The 17,308-nt window shown below is 44.1% G+C and overlaps 1 protein-coding gene across 8 annotated transcripts in view; it reads left to right on the forward strand.

Annotated features, from left to right (window-relative positions):
• Window positions 1–17,308, forward strand: part of DYNC2H1 (dynein cytoplasmic 2 heavy chain 1) — a 339,313-nt gene that overhangs the window by 42,138 nt on the left and 279,867 nt on the right. For 7 of the 8 annotated variants that reach the window (XM_058686526.1, XM_058686519.1, XM_058686520.1 and 4 more), the window contains exons 26-34: window positions 992–1,374; window positions 3,062–3,194; window positions 3,285–3,402; window positions 5,607–5,719; window positions 7,673–7,792; window positions 12,082–12,232; window positions 14,223–14,428; window positions 15,495–15,677; window positions 16,264–16,446. In XM_058686526.1, the coding sequence (XP_058542509.1) occupies window positions 992–1,374; window positions 3,062–3,194; window positions 3,285–3,402; window positions 5,607–5,719; window positions 7,673–7,792; window positions 12,082–12,232; window positions 14,223–14,428; window positions 15,495–15,677; window positions 16,264–16,446 (1,590 nt within the window). The remainder of the gene's footprint in view (window positions 1–991; window positions 1,375–3,061; window positions 3,195–3,284; window positions 3,403–5,606; window positions 5,720–7,672; window positions 7,793–12,081; window positions 12,233–14,222; window positions 14,429–15,494; window positions 15,678–16,263; window positions 16,447–17,308) is intronic. The other variant, XM_058686525.1, reaches the window with a different exon arrangement.

The raw sequence follows: 17,308 nt of genomic DNA on the forward strand, positions 1-17,308 counted from the left end.
TCTTGGTTTAAGAAGGGAGTCAGCTTTGGGGCGCCTGGGTGGCTCAGTCGGGTGAGCGTCCGACTTTGGCTTAGGTCATGATCTCACAGTTCGTGGGTTTGAGCCCCACATTGGGCTCTGTGCTGATGGCTCAGAGCCTGAAGCTGCTTCAGATTCTGTGTCTCCCTCTCTCTGCCCCTCCCCCACTCGTGCCATGTCTCTCTCAAAAATAAACATGAAAAAAAATGTGTTTTTTGAAAAAAAGAAGGGAGTCAGTTTTAATCGAAAGGCAAACAAATACAAATCATTTTATATAAAATACATTTAAGATCATGGGGTATATTATAAATACAAACTAAGAGATAGCAAAATCCAGAGAGCTAAACCAAGAACCAGTTTGCAAATCAGGTTTAGGAAAGGTCTGTGGTACAAGGACAAATGGTACCGCCTTCGGCCGTCTTAAGTGGCAGACTCTGTGTGTTGTGATCTGCCCGTTTGATGTAAAAATAAAAGGACTCTTGATGTCACATTGTTTTTTTCCTATTCAATATGTTCACCTTTGTGTTTGTTCAGAACCCTGGAGCCTGTTAGGTAATTGTGAGATCATAAAGTACAGTTGCTGTAGAAGATGGTTACTAACCACTTCAGCTGCCTCAGAAGTTAAATTTAAGTTACAGTATCATTGTTGAGGGCTGCAAAATTTTAAATAAGCCTGTTTTTGTGTTTTGCAATGGATTCTTGATTTTTCTTTCTTTTTTAGAAGTAAAAAGCTTATGGCAGATCTTTAATATCATACTTTGACTATGTGAGATTGGATACTTTGTATCTGATATCTCCTGATACATTAGCTAGTGATTAATTCTCTTGGATAACATGTAAAATATATTCACTTATTTTTTCCTTTATTGTGAAAAGCCAAATAAAAATATATTGTGTTAAAAAATAAGTATTGTATGGTTTATTTATAAAATTAATGTGGAAATAATAAATATGAATATTTTATGTTAAATAGGATTTAAACAGTCGGGCACAAGGTGAAGTTACGATCAGAGAAGCTTTACGTGAACTTGATCTTTGGGGAGTTGGAGCGGTATTTACATTGATTGATTATGAAGACAGCCAGAGTCGAACTATCAAGCTGATTAAAGACTGGAAAGACATCGTAAATCAAGTTGGAGATAATAGATGTCTTCTTCAGTCCTTAAAGGATTCTCCTTATTATAAGGGATTTGAAGATAAGGTGTCCATTTGGGAAAGAAAACTTGCAGAATTAGATGAATACCTGCAGAATTTAAACCATATTCAGAGGAAGTGGGTGTATTTGGAGCCCATATTTGGCCGTGGAGCATTGCCGAAAGAGCAGACACGCTTCAGCAGGGTTGATGAAGATTTTAGGTGAGCACGGCCACGTGGGGCAGAGACACACACAGCAGCTTTTTATTCGTGTTGGGAGGTGCTTAACACGAACCGATTACTTTTACGTTATGAGTGTCACCTGTGTCTTCAACCTTTTTCTCTTTTGGATCCTTGTAAGGGCTGTTTTCTCTCATTCAGCCATTTGCTTCTTGAACCGTGTTGATCTGACCTGTCTTTACTACGTGACCTGATACTAACAGTAATGTTACTACAGTAGGAGAGGAATCATAATAGTACTAATATGTAGCTATTGTTGCCAAAAGTAACACATTACTCTCCTGTTGTAAATTTGATGGGCATTTTTCACGCCTCATTTTACTTCATCTCTGACTAGTATTTAAAAGCATTGAGCATTTCTTGTTGGAGAGTTTTTTCCCTTGGCTTCTGGGGTACTGCAGGTGGTTTTCTTGCCGTCTGTCTGGGTCCTCTTCTAGTTTCTAGTCCTCAGGCCTCTCTGAACATCCAGCTGTGGACACTCCGCGGGATTTTGGTGCCGGGTCTCCTGTCACTGTGTCATGCTCCATGGGCGGTCTCATCCCCTCTTCCGTCCTTGTCCACCTGTTGAGCCCTCCTTCTCTCCTGAGCCCCAGTGGTGTGGACATCCTCAGTGTGCCAAAAGCAGGTTCACAAGCTTATCCCTTTAGCTCAGGTCCTCTTCCCTGTCTCTTTCTCGATAACTGACTGCTCAGAGTGGAATCATAGGGGTATTTGACCTCCCCCTGTACCTCCAAATCCAGTAGGTCACTTCATTTGTTGATTCTGACCTACTTTATGTCTTTATGTCTCTCCTGGTTTGCCTTTATTCTGAGCTACTTCTGTCGTCACTCCCTGGGTCCATGGCCTCACTTGGGTTTGTGCTCATCCTCAGCAGTGAGCCTCGTGTGTGACCGCCAGAGTGGTCTTGTGCTGGTGACTTGTTGTGGCCTGTTTGCTTGAATTCTTTAGTAAACCTGTTCTGAGGATAGAGCATAGCCTCTCCTTGTCCATTTCCGCAGCCTTCTCTTGTGCATTCTGTTTGCTTTGGGGACGCCAGCCTTGACTTGCTCGAACATTTCGAGCCCTTCCCAGGATCTTTGCCAGAAGGTGCTCCCCTCCTGCTCACTGATGTCTTCTTTCTATTCACCATGCAGGCTCAGCCTCAATCACTTTCTCACAGAAGCTGTGGATTACGGATTGCCCCATTAGCTGCTTTAAAATACTTTGTACTTTTCCTCATTAGTATATATCAATATTTTATTTAAATAGTTCGAGAAAATTATTTAATATCTTTCTCACTGGACCATTATCTTTATGAGATAGGGCTAAATATTTGTTTAGAGAATGAATGAAATAAGCGAATTTGCAACATGGGAGGTTAAGAATGGTAATGGAGGGCACCTGGTGGGCTCATTCAGTGGAGCATGCAACTCTTGATCTCCGGGTCATGAGTTCGAGCCCCATGTTGGACGTAGAGCTTCCTTACAGGAGAAAAAATAATTAAAAAATGGTAATGGGACTTTACTAATTTTTGCCATTATTTCTTAGAAGAAACACAGTGATGTTTTGCTTTTATAGTAGCGTTACCTCTATTTTATTTTAAGTAGATAAAAAATAAATGTGTTAATATTTCTCTTTCAGTCAAAAACTGTTAAAATGGAGGTAAAAATAACTTTTTTTTCTTCTGTAGATCGATAATGAGTGACATCAAGAAAGACAATAGAGTCACAACATTAACGACTCACGCAGGAATCAGAAATTCGCTGCTAACCATACTCGATCAACTTCAAAGATGTCAGAAATCATTGAATGAATTTTTAGAGGCATGTTCTTTAAAAATATTTATGTAACAAGTTGTAAAGTACTTTATTAGTTATTTGAAAAGATAAGGCTGTTCTTTTTGTTGTTATCAGGAAAAACGCTCAACGTTTCCAAGGTTTTATTTCATCGGTGACGATGACCTGTTGGAGATCCTGGGCCAGTCTACTAGCCCGTCAGTGATTCAGTCTCACCTCAGAAAGCTGTTCGCCGGTAAGAGCCAACACTCCTTCAACAGGTCCTGCGTTTCACGTACCTTCCAGGCATAATGTTAGGCTGTGACGAGGCTACTGAATAAAATGCCTGTCCTGCCCTCAGGAGGGATTTATATCTTGATGGGACAGGCAGACTCGTGAGTTGGCCAGTCGATGGCCCTGGCTGCGGCTGACAGGTATGTGCTGTCGTGGCTCGTCTGTGGGACCCGTCGCTCACGTCTGTGGCGTCTCAAGGCTGACATCTAAGGGTGGATCTGAAGAAGACGTCGGTCTTAGCTGGAAGAAAGGTGTGAGGGAAGAAGGAATTGGCTGTGCGGAGGCCTGGGAGTGATGGGAAACATGCCTCTTCATTGTCGAGCTGAAGGTTTCCTGCCTGACGTCCAGGTGGAGGCACCCAGAAGGCAGTTCCTGAGAGCAGAGAGGTCTGGGACGGGGGTGGACAGTCGGGGGTCCACTGTGCGCTGGTAGTGGTTAAGCTGTGGGACTCGGTGAGGTTACCCGGCGACAGGGTACGGTGACGGGACCCTGGGCTCCAGCAGTGTTGTCACTGTAGGCGGGTTATTGAATACTGAACAGCCTGCCAAAGAAATAATGATTATTTTCTCAAAGCATTCCATTTGTGGGAAGAGAGCTGTATTTTTCAAAATAACAAGAAAAAACTTTCATCGTGATCTTCACTTCTGATTAGGTATCAGTGAACTACAGGCCCACAGGCCAAATCCGGCTCACAGCCTGATTTATTTTATTTTATTATTTTATTTTATTATTATTTGTAACGTTTACTTACTTTTCGAGTGGGGGGCAGAGGATCTGAAGCAGGCTTCAAGCTCTACCCTGACCACAGAGAGCCTGACGTGAGGCTCGAACCCATGCACCATGAGATCATCACCTGAGCCGAAGTCGGACGCCCAACCGACTGAGCCCCCCAGGCACCCTCACAACCGGATAGTTGAAAGTAGAGTTTCGTTCGAACACGACCATGCCCGTCGTGGTCCAGAGCCACTTTCATGCTGCAAGCGCAGAGCAGAGAAGTTGCCCCAGGGAGGGCAGAGCTGTGAAAACCTAATGTATTGAGTTTCTGGTGCTTCACAGAAACATTTACTCACCAGTGTATGTGTGAAGCTTTCAGGTCCTTTATCTCAGCTGTGATTTGGGCTGTGGGAGGCTGGGAGAGAGCTCTTGGCATCAGCAGGCTTGCATCCAAACTCTGCCTCCACTCTCTCAGTGTCGTCTCTTACTGTCATTTTTTTAAAATGTTTATTAATTTTTGAGAGAGAGAGAGAGACAGAGCGTGAGTGGAGGAGGGTCAGAGAGAGAGGGAGACACAGAATCCGAAGCAGGCTCCAGGCTCCGAGCTGCCAGCACAGAGCCTGACGTGGGGCTCAAACCCACGAACCGTGAGATCATGACCTGAGCTGAAGTCAGACGCTCAACCGACTGAGCCCCCAAGGTGCCCCTTGTTTCCTGTTTTAAATTGGAAAGAATAACTTAGAGGGTTTTTCCTAAGATCAAAATTGGGTAATGTATTTAAGCTTTTGTTGTATACTGTAAAATAAAGTGTACAAATCTGGGGGAGGGAAGTCCTGTTTGCCCTCCCTCTTTCTTTTGTCTCTTGTATCATGTTAGTGGAGTTAGCAGTATATGTTCTTTTCTTTTTTTAATGTTCATTTATTTATTTTGAGAGAGCACACATACATGTGAGTTGGGGAGGGGCAGACAGAGAGGGAGAGAGAATCCCAAGCAGGTTCTGCACTGTCAGCGTGGGGCCCTATGTGGGGCTCGAACTCACAAACCGTGAGATCATGGCCTCGGCTGAAACCAAGAGTCAGATGCTTAACCGACTGAGCCCACATGCGCCCAGTGTGTGTTCTTACGCACCTGTTTGTGTCTGGCCTGTTGTGCTCATTAGAATGGTTGGGAGGTCCCTGCAGGTACGTTTTGTTCCTTTTCATCGTGGAGTAGTTTTCCAATGTTGGAGTGTGTCAGCTGTTCGTTCACTGGCTGGCGGGCATTTGGGGGCATTTGGGTTGTTGTCAATTTTTGGTTAGGAGAAGTCCTTCTGTTGTATAGGGGAATTAATATAATTGTCATATGTAATGCATATTATGAGGTGTATATTACGCATTCTGTGGTAATGATGTGTCTTGTTTAATAATGATATCTTTAATCTTTGTGCATTTCAAGTGTTCTTTTATATTATAGGTATTAACAGCGTGTGCTTTGATGAAGAATCAAAACATATAACTGCAATGAAATCTTTAGAGGGAGAAGTTGTACCTTTTAAAAATAAAGTTTTAATTTCAAATAATGTAGAGGTAAGTAATTCTTTTCCAACTATGAAAATAAAAAGAATTAACTGTATGAACTTTGTATCAAAAATAAAGTAGTCAATTTGTAGGGTAAACTTTGGCCATTTAGGAAACTCCTCTTGTGTCTTAAAAAATAACAGGGCACCTGAGTGGCTCAGTTGGTTAAGTGCCCTACTCTTGACTTGGCTCAGGCCATGATCTCACGGTTCATGAGATCGAACCTCATGTCGGGCTGTGTGCTGACAAGACTGTCTATTAATGTGAGCTCCTCAGTTTACTAGCTGTGTGACTTAGAATCACAACTTTCCTGTCTATCAGATACTCATCTTACTATATGTTGCAAAGCCTGTTTAATTAAAAATATGGCTTTATACCATATAGTGTTTGGAACATTAGTATTCAACAGGTACTTATATAAGATGAGTTTTTTCAAGAGGTGGAATTAAAATTTCTTCTTGACTCTCACACTCCCAAAATGTGTTGTATGAGATGATTGTTTTATAAGATGATTTAGGTAAGCCTGAAACTAATGCATTTATGGAACGACTGTTGATTACTTGGTCCTGGAGCACTGGACGCAAACTGGGACGTCTAACTGGTGTGCAGCGAATGCCAGACAGTGGTGGATTGCATCATACTGAACTGTAATCTTCACATTCCACAATTATCTTCAAACTTGCAGTTGGGGCCCGTGGCTTATCCCACACTTAGCCGTATAGTTCAGCGACATGCCCGTTCCTGGTTAAGGCTCAGCATTTTATCGGATGTCGATTACACAAATGAGGTGATTGAAAGCACATGCTTGCCAGGTAGCTCCCATGTTTGTGCTTGGTAAAGAGGTGTGTTTCTGTTGTTTGCCCTTCCTCCCTCCCTCCCTCCCTCCCTCCCTCCCTCCCTTCCTTCCTTCCTTCCCTCCTTCCTTCGTGTTTATTTCAAGAGAATGACAGAAAGAGCACAAGCAGGGAAGGGACAGAGAGAGGGAAAGAGAATCCCAAGTGGGCTCTGTGCCATCAGCACAAAGCCTGACATGGGGATCGAGCCCATGAGCTGCGAGATCAAGACCTGAGTTAAAATTAAGAGTTGGATGCTTGAGTGACTGAGCCACCCAGGCGCCCCTGTTGTTGTTCTGTTGGGACCAGATGCATGGAGAGAGGAAGAGCTTCAGCGGGAGCCGCTGGCCAGAGCAGGTTTGCCAGCAGAGGAATGGTGGGGTCTGGAAGCCCTGACTGTGATGAGCAGAGCTGTTGGTACCCTGGAGAGTACTCTAAAGATAAAAAAGTCTAGAACTTTAAGTCTAGAACTTAGAGCTATTTAGCATTGTAGATTTTGTACTCCTTTTATTGCACATATAGTTTCTTAAAGTGATCAGTAAACATTCACTGCTATTTTTATCAGTCGTTTTATGTTACCTTCCATTACCTTTTATTATTTTACCTACAATCAAGTGAAAAAAATGTGTTATTTTGACTCGGAAACAAAATTAGTTTTGTGTAAAGGAGCAGCGTAGCTCCCTGAGTAATAGACATCACCCTAATGATGCATTTCCTGTTTACATCACAGCCTTCTGAACATGGGCTCACCAGGAGAGCCTGAGCCCCGACACTTAGCCAGTCACTGTGGCCCTGATTTACTGGCCTATCTAGCTTGATTTCTTAGAATGATGAAACCATGGGGTTATGTTGCTCGTAGTACCGTCATTTGTAGAGTTGGTGATGGTGGCTGACTACACTTGTATGGATTTTCACGCTTAACCATGATCCCCAGAAGTGAAAAAATTGATTTCTTCCAATTATTTAAATCTTTCATTAATAAAATAAGTGTGTCCTGTAAGACGATTTTGGGAGTATGAGGGGCAGTAAGAAATGGTAATCCTGCTTCCTGAAATAAATGAACAGGGTCACTCAACAGGGTAGGTATTTGTTTTACGACTGCGTTTGTCATTGGTAATTCTGTTTCCAGACCTGGTTAAATGGTTTAGCCTTGGAAATGAAGCAGACCTTGAAACAGTTGTTGGTGGAATGTGTCACTGCTGCACGCAGTCCTCCAGGTGCCGTGGACCCGTCCTTGTTCCCCTCACAGGTAAGCGGCCTCTGTCTGGAGCAGAGGGAGGCCAGGGCGTCACACGGCAGGCGGCTCTTCATCCGGTGATTCGCACCGACCAGCTGCCTCGCTTCTGCGTGTTCGCTCCGTCAGCTGTGAGGTGTGCCGGATGAGCTGCTTGGCGGCCACGTTCTCTTCCAGCCCCGTCAGCTTGCTGTCACTCAGATGCCTTCACGCCGAAGGCATGCCGAGAGCCCAGCAGCACGGGCCGGTGGGGCATGAAGCGGGAGGGGGGTCAGTCACGTGGGAGTGCTCTGGTTCCCCGAAGACTAGCCCGTCGTTGATGGAGAGGCCCGGAACCCACAACACTGTCCCTGCTGCTCCCGCGGGATCATCCCGGAGATGGGGCTGGCAGGAGGTTGGCGGGGTGTCGGTGCAGGTCAGAGATCCGGCCTGGGCCCTGAGCCAGAGTGCCGGCCGGCAGCTGGGAGCCAGGGTGCACGCGCTCGCTGGTCACAGGAACGCCCACCTGAAACACCAGCCGTGGATCTGCATCGTGTGAAACGTGTTCCAGGTCTCACCCGAGCGTAGTGCTAAGACCCGCGCTCAGTGCCCTGCACCGTTCAGGGCTTGCTTCCTGGCTGGCTGGGGCTCAGCCTCCAAGTGAAGGGCACCCGGGACTTAGTTCTTGGGGCCTGTGAAGGGCGGGCCTTGAGGTGTTCTCTGATCTCTCACAGGAAAATCTACCCTGCTCAGCGTTGGTTTCTTTCCACGCTAAAGCATGTGGTAGCTTTGGCACAAGTTTCATGTTGGTTCTTTCAAAGCGTGAGACCTTAGATAGGAATCTTGGAACATTGTAGATTCTTAGCCATTTTATCTTTCATTCTTTGGTGCTTTCTAGCCTTTTGAGTCAAACTAAAATATGTTTTAAAAATTCTCGTTAAGCTCTTAGAGAAAATTAAGAGTAATCAGCAACGAATAATAATGCCGTTGCAAAGTCAAAGGTAAGCTGCTGTGTTACTACTGAAAATGCTCCCTGTTCCTGTCGACTTCCAGGTAGGATTTAAGTGAACTTAGGCTAAAAGACAAAAGGTGAACGACTCCACAGAAGTAAGGATTGCATAGCGATGGACTGGGAGAATGACCCTCGTGTGAGGAGATGCACGGGAGAGACGGGCAGAGGAAACCGGGCTGTACAATCAGAGCCCGCAGCTGACCTCAGGGCTCTCGAGCGGCCAGGTGACAGTGTGGACGGTGGACACTGTGAATAGTTCATTATCTCCGTGCAAACATGGACAAGTACCAGTAGGAATAGTTCATTTTCAACACAAACTAAGTATTCTAGTGTCTTAGCAGTTAATGCTTAAAAAAATTTGTCTCAAGAGCATTTATGTAGGCGATTGAATGGTGCACCTGGGTTCATGTACGTGATGCAGGCTGTTAGGTACTCTTTTATTTATTCTCTTTGAGCTCTTCTTTTTTAAATTTAATTTATTGTTTTAATTTACGTCCAAGTTAGTTAGCATATAGTGCAACAATGATTTCAGGGGTAGATTCCTTAATGCCTCTTACTTATTTAGCCCATCCCCCCCCCCCCCCCCCCCATAATCCCTCCAGTAACCTCTGTTTGTTCTCCATATTTAAGAGTCTTTCATGTTTTGTCCCCCTCCCTGTTTTTATATTATTTTTGCTTCCCTTCCCTTATGTTCATCTGTTTTGTCTCTTAAAGTCCTCATATGAGTGAAGTCCTATGATATTTGTCTTTTCTGACTGACTGATTTTGCTTAGCGTGATACCCTCCAGTTCCATCCATGTAGTTGCAAATGGCAAGATTTCATTTTTTTTGGTTGCCGAGTAATACTCCATTGTGTATATACCACATTTTTATCCATTCACGCATCGATGGACATTTGGGCTCTTTCCATACTTTGGCTATTGTCGATAGTGCTGCTATAAACATGGGGGTGCACGTGTCCCTTTGAAAGAGCACACCTGTATCCTGTAGATAAATGCCTAGTAGCGCAATCGCTGGGTCACAGGGTAGTTCTATTTTTAGTTTTTTGAGGCACCTCCACACTGTTTTCCAGAGTGGCTGCACCATTTTGCATTCCCATGTTACATACTCTTCATTCACTTCTGTAAAGGCATTTTTGTAAGGACCTCAGGTAATGTAGACAAGGAACTTTCTGCTCTGGGAAGGAGACAGCATGCAGAGTGGAAAGAATCTCACAGACCTTGGTTCAAAAACTGCTTTTGTCAGCATACTCTGATTCTTCTAGGCACGCGTTAAGAGGGTATGATGATAGGAACATTGCCAACTTGTTTTGAAGGTTAAATTGTACAATGTTGGCAAAATACTGTCAGTGATGGTTACATTTTGGGCAATTAATAGCGTGAGCGCCTGTGCACATATGCTGATGGTAGCATGACTGCAGGATTAGCCTGGGCTGTGTCTTGTCTCCCTTTTTGTAGCGTCCTATGGAAATTGCATAGCAGGCTGCTAAAAGTTGAGATAATTGACGTGCGCTTATAATACGGAAATTCAGTGATGGTGTCTGAAAGGAGGGTCCTGTGTATGAGTACTAGTTTGGGGGTGGCAAGTGAACATTTTCATATGGAAATTCAAAGCAAAGTCTTTTCTCCAGAAGTGGATTTGGATCTTCTTAAATGTTTCTCCTTACGCCTGATGAAAGACGCTAATGAGTTTGTCCTACAAATCGGGGGGGGGGGGGGGGGGGGTTGATTTTGCCCCAGACAGAATTACTCTTCCTTTAAAGAATGATTTTTAATGCTGCATATACAATGATATTTATACAGTGTTTGATGATATGTGAATACCAGTAACACACAGCTTAGCCTGCTGTGTTAAGTCATAAAATGTATACTGAGGTGACTAAATTTGATGACATATGATATTCATCTGGGTACTGAAAAGTATGTGCCAGAAAAACACTCTTCCATAGTATTTGGTCAGCAGGTCTAGTGTTTTTATGTGATGATGTTTCATGTCTTTAGTTTCTGTGTTCATTTAGGAACTGTATCAAGGGGCGCCTGGGTGGCTCAGTCAGCTGGGCGTCCGACTTCAGCTCAGGTCACGATCTTGTGGTTTGTGGGTTCGGCCCTGTGCCGGGCTCTGTGCTGACAGCTCAGAGCAGCTCAGAGCCTGGAGTCTGCTTTGGATTCCGTGTGTCGCTCTTTCTCTTCCCCTCCCCTGTTCGCACTCTGTCTCTCTCAAAAATAAACATTAAAAAAAAAAAAAAAAAAAAAATCTGGGGCGCCTGGGTGGCTCAGTCAGTTAAGCGTCCAACTTCAGCTCAGGTCACGATCTCACACTCCGTGAGTTCGAGCCCCGCGTCGGGCTCTGGGCCGATGGCTCAGAGCCTGGAGCCTGCTTCCGATTCTGTGTCTCCCTCTCTCTCTGCCCCTCCCCCATTCATGCTCTGTCTCTCTCTGTCTCAAAAATAAATGTTAAAAAAAAAATTAAAAAAAAAAAACTGTATCAAAGAATTTGACTCTAACTTTTCAAAGGTTAGCGTTTAAATGTATAATTGCTTTATCAGTAGCCGTGTTAGATTGCTACTGTTCCAGAAAGCCTTTCAACTAGTGTTACCATTTCATGTTTTATGTAGATATAAAGGTTCTGTCTTAATCCACACCTAGTTTCTATTTATGGGTGTTAGAATGAAAGATTACAACAACTTAATTTAAGATAAAATTTTGAGGGACTCCTGGGTGGCTCAGTCGGTCAAACGTCCAACTCTCGATTTAGGCTCGGGTCATAATCTCGTAGTTCGTGAGTTCAAGCCCTGCGTCAGGCTCTGTGCTGACAGTGTAGAGCCTGCTTGGGATTCTCTCTTGGTTTCTTTCTCTCAAAATGAATAAATTAATTAATAAATTAATTTAAAAAGTTAGAATTTGGAAATTCGAGACTTCAGTAGTATACTGAGATTATTTTGGAACGCTAGAATATTACCATTTTACTAGATGGAACGCATCATACGCTGGTATCCTTGCATCCTTGAAGCCATTTATAAAGGGGAGAGTGCAGAGAAGAAAGGGCAGATGTCTTGGGTTGCATGAGCTTGGTGGGTCTTAGGACGGAACCCAGGTGTGTGGGAGGGTCGTGGGAGGTGGGTCGGTGGTGGGCTTGGTGGCAGCACACGGTGCTTCCCTGCGGCCGTGCGGTCCCGTGCGGTTTGAGATGCCAGTGACACATGCCCATAGACCTTGCACGCGAGTGCAAATCCAGAAAAGTGTCTTCCCTTACATTTATGAAATATTTCTAGGTAAATTTACCTTGTAAAATATTTTTTCTCTTGATCCATTAGATACTGTGTTTGGCAGAGCAGATTAAGTTCACTGAAGATGTGGAAAATGCTATCCAAGACCATAGTCTTCATCAGATCGAAACCCAGCTGGTGACTAAGTTAGAGCACTATACTAGCATCGATACGAGTTCGGAGGATCCAGGGGGCACTGGTATGAACAATGTTCCATTTTTTTGCCTCCTTTTGGGTTACTGGAACTTTTTTTGTTACTTTATCTTATCTGTCGTGTTTCTGACTCTCAGCCATCTGTTTCAGAGGTTAGTTTAGGAATTACAATGTACATGCTTTAATATTGTACTTAGAATTGGTGATTCATTAAAACGAGTGTAGAAACCTTACCATGTACTAATTTCCTCCTCCTCTTCTAGTTGTGTGGTAATTGTTTCATTTATTACATCTGCATACTCTGAAACCTGGGAGTTACATTGTTGCCTGTAAACATGGAGTGTATCTTTAAGGACCGGGAAGCACAGTCTGTTGTACTTAACTGGGTGCTCACCACTTCTGTCGCTCTGCCTCCGTCCTGATGCTCCAAGCTTCCTTCGGGTACCGTTTTCCTTCTCTTTGAACGACATCCTTCAGCATTTCTTTTAGAGCAGGATTGCGGGCTGTGATTTCTTTCCTACAGATTTTCCTTCATTGGAGAATGTTTTTATTTCATCTCTGCTGTCGTAAGTGAATCAGGATTGTTTTGGTTCTTTGCATTTTTTTTTTTTTAACTTTTTTTATGTTTATTTTTGAGACAGAGACAGAGATTGAGTAGGGAAGGGACAGAAAGAGAGGGAGACACAGATTCCAAAGCAGGCTCCAGGCTCTGAGCTGTCAGCACAGAGCCCAACGCGGGGCTCCAGCCCATGAACCATGAGATCATGACCTGAACCAAAGTTGGAGACAACCGAGTGAGCACCCCAGGCGCCCCTATTCTTTGCATGTTGAATGATGTGGGATGATACCCTGGACGTTTTCAACATTGTGTTATGAGCGTCTGGGTCTTGTCAGTCCTTGAGATAGTGTTGATATTTTCTGTTAGCAGTAGATGTTGGGTTCGGGCCCCATGTGCCAGCCAGCCTTCTGTGGTTTGTGGTTCTGATGCCAGTTCTGTTTCCAGAGTCTCTGAGTCATGTGTAAGATGTCAGATCACTATGCTGTGCTCCTGAATCGGTCACAACACCATAAATCAACTGTACTTCAAAAATGAAGTCTTTGCAGCACTGTTGAGATGGGCTTCACGTGTGCGCCATCTAGCGGCCAGTTCTGAGTGCCTGCTTTGATGGTTAGGGTGCCATCTGCGTTGCTTGGGGGTGAGCCCAGCAATCCTAAACAAGTTTCCAGGGTCATTTTCCCATTCCTCCATCTTCATGCTCTTCATAGTACTTGGTGGTTTTCTTGGGCTCCTTTTCTGTTCTCCTGGCCAGAAAGCTGGGGTTTCCTGTGCCCCGACCTGCTCACTTTCTGTGACTGTGTCTGTGTCCTGGGGCAGTTGGTGGCAGAAGAGAGAGGAGGAGAGCACGTGGGGTTTGTCCTAGTCTCCAGGGATCCCAGGTTCTGTGATTTCAGAGGAAGGTTCCCTTCCCTCAGGGTTTTAGCCCCTCGGTCTCTGGGGCTAGTGCTATAGCCCCCAACAGATTCCTTGTCTGTTCCTCACGCCTGAGCCCCGGGCCCTCCCCGGGAGTCTGCCTGACTGCGCCAGTCCGGGTTTCTGGCTGCGTTGGCCCAGGCCTGGGGAGACCAGAGAGATCAAAAGAAAAGGGTAAATCCGCCACTGGTTTGGTGACACGTCTAATTCTGATCTTCCCCAGTTGGCCTGATACTCTTTGCTTTTCAGACTCTGAAGTAGCAGCTGAGTGCCCATTGTGCATGTCTTATACTTGTGTTCACAGGGAAAAGCCGGATGGGGTGTGCTTGCTTCTGGTGTAAGGGACCGCAGCCCACTCTCACTGAATTTGATGTCCTATTCTTCGCAGGAGAATTCTTATTTCTGACTGGTGGATTTGACATCGGTTTAATTTGTTACATTATTGTGTCATTCATTTGTATCATGAAATTAACATTTAGATTCATTTTGAAGCTCTGTGTATGTACGTACTGAGTACAGAAATCTCAGGCTAACATTTTCTCCAAACATTTTACTTTGTATACAGAGTCTGGCATTCTGGAGCTTAAACTTAAAGCACTGATTCTTGATATCATTCATAACATTGATGTGGTAAAGCATTTAAACCAAGTTCAGGTTCATACAACTGAAGACTGGGCCTGGAAAAAACAAGTCAGATTTTATATGAAAAGTGATCATACTTGTTATATTCAAATGGTGGATTGTGAACTTCAGTACACTTATGAGTACCAGGTATGACTCGTGGCAAAAGTGTTTCATTTTTTTCAATTAAAAATTATTTATTTTAACGGAAATTTGCTGTTGTATGAAAGAATTTTATTTTAGTCCTAATTTTGAAGAATATATTTGTCTGTGACTGTTTTTTTCTGTTTCATCATAACTAAGAAGACGTTATGTTGGAGAAATATTGGCAGAAAATCTAAAATAGTGGCAGGGTTGTACTGCATTGTGACAGAAGCCGGGCTCTCCCTTCAATCTGGGAAGGGTGGAAGACCGATCCCAGGGAAGGAGCCTGGCCGGGCCCCACGCGAGGCCGTGGTTAGCACCGTCTCACTTGCCGAGTGTTTTCAGTCTGTGCCATAGGAGAATTTCCAAACAGACAGACAACCTAGCTCATGGAATCTGTTCTCAAAACACCCCGCTGCATCCTCTCTGCATTTCCCATCACGAGTCAGTCTTCGGAATATATCTGACAGTTGGGTTAATAAGTGCACGTCAGGAGAGTTGCCAGCTGGCTCCTTCAAGAAGGGAATGTATTTGGAGACCATGTCTGTGTCTACCACCATTGAAGAAAAGCCCTATAAACAGCAACTGGGATTGGTTCTATTTTCCCGAAGACTTAGGAGAAATTTTGAGACCTCTTTGATGGGATAAAATTAGTAATTTCACGAGGCATTTTTCAAAATAATAATGTTGGAGTTCCAAAGTTGTTCTGACTTAAAAAGATAATAAGATTCAGGGAAATAATTTACACGAATTTTAAAATACAAAATAGGATGATTATCGTATCATATAGTTTTGGATTTTTTCGCCTTAGCAGTATGTCTGTACCATTATCAAGAACCGGAGAGAATGTTTGGAAAACCTAACTGTATGTTAATTGAGGAAGGCATAAACCACATGCCTGAGATTAATTAAGTTTAGTTTTTACCGCTGTGCGCTTTTAAAAAGTTTCTTTCCTTAAAAAAGTATTTCGGGTATTTTTCTCTGTTAACAGCTTTTTAGCTAGTGCCACAAGGACACGTGTGGGACGTTGAGTACAGCGTGAGCATTCACCCTTTCCCTCTCCCTCGTGTAGGGCAATGCTCCCAAGCTGGTCTACACGCCGCTGACGGACAAGTGCTACCTGACGCTGACGCAGGCCATGAAGATGGGCCTGGGCGGGAACCCGTATGGGCCGGCGGGCACGGGGAAGACCGAGTCGGTGAAGGCCCTGGGCGGACTTCTCGGGAGACAAGTCTTAGTTTTTAATTGTGATGAGGTAGAGGAAATCATTCGCAAACTAGATAGTAGTGTGTTAGTTATGAGTCTGGGTTAGTTTTCATGTCCTTACATATGAAATACTCTATCTTGAGATCACTTTGCTTTTGGGTAGCTTGAAAACAGAATTTGTTTTGTTTGAAAAGCAACATGGAGAAAGGCTGCAGATAATGTAGAGTCCGAACTTTTCTAGAGAGAACTATTGCAAATAATTTTAAATACAGAATGAAGATTTGAGGGTGCAGAAATGCTTATTATAGGAAGGAAAAGAGTGAACAGAAAAGAGAAAAAAGTAAACTAATTTTGAAATTACTGTTTTTAGAACATTTTGTGTAGGATTTCTATTTTAACATAATAGCTAAGAATCCTGTATCTATTTAGTTCTGTGTCCTTCGCAGAACACTTGTACATGAGTTCCTTTGTTTATTCTTTGAAACCCCCTCGGAAAGTGTAGCTATTGAACCTGTGCGAAGAAGAGAGAGAGATTAGTGAAATGATGACCTGCTCACTAAGTGACCAAGTATTCAGTTATTTTTAGAGATCTTCGTTAGTTTTTAACGGATGTAATTTTTGTTGTAATTTTTTAGGGCATCGATGTGAAGTCAATGGGACGGATTTTTGTTGGTTTGGTGAAGTGTGGGGCCTGGGGTTGTTTTGATGAGTTCAATAGACTGGAGGAGTCTGTGCTGTCGGCAGTGTCCATGCAAATCCAGACCATCCAGGATGCCCTGAAGAACCACAGAACCGTGTGCGAGCTGCTTGGCAAGGAGGTATAGCACGTGTTGGGAATTGAAAGAGTTGAAGTATTCTGTGAGACTGCGCATTACTCACACTCAGGCAAACGCTCTGTCTTTATCTCTCCTGGCATCCCTGCTTCTGACTTGTTTGTTAAACCTTTTTGCCCATGAATCATCCCAGGTTTCTCACCCTATTTTGGTCGCACCTCAGACTTCGAGTGCTGCGTGTTTGTGGGAATGCTGCTAGCGTTTACTGGGCACTTACCCTGGGCTGGCACCCTCGTGCTCCTGTGTATGCTCTCACTTCAACCTGGTAACTCTTCCACATGGGTACTGTTGTGCTTTTCTTCTTTATGGTTGGGGAAGCAGAGCTTGGTGAGTCGGGAGTAAGCAGTGGGGCTGCGAATTGAACTCGGGTCTAATTTGGAAGCGCATGTTTTTAATCACTAGTCTTTTTTTTTTAAAGATTTTTTTTAAATGTTCATTTATTTTTGATAGAGACCATAAGTGGGAGAGGGGCAGAGAGTGAGAGAGGGAGACACAGAATCTGAAGCAGGTTCCAGGTTCTGAGCTGTCAGCACAGAGTCCGATGCAGGCTCGAACCCATGAACTATGAGATCGTGACTTGAGCCGAAGTCGGACACTTAACCGACTGAGCCACCCAGGTGCCCCTTTAATTACTATTCTGTATGCATCTTAGAACAGTAAGCACTTAGCTGTTTTTCTGTTCCTCACTTTTCCCCAGAGGAGATCCACACTCAAGTCAGGAGAGTGTGAGCATCTGTGTATGGAAGTGTAGCGCTGACAACACTGGAAGTTAGCTGTGAAGTTACCCGCTGAACCACATAGTGTCTTCACAGCACAGGTCTCTCAGGGCAGGGCAAGGAAGGAAGAG

Source organism: Neofelis nebulosa, chromosome 10, assembly GCF_028018385.1.
Source record: "Neofelis nebulosa isolate mNeoNeb1 chromosome 10, mNeoNeb1.pri, whole genome shotgun sequence".
NCBI lineage: Eukaryota > Metazoa > Chordata > Mammalia > Carnivora > Felidae > Neofelis > Neofelis nebulosa.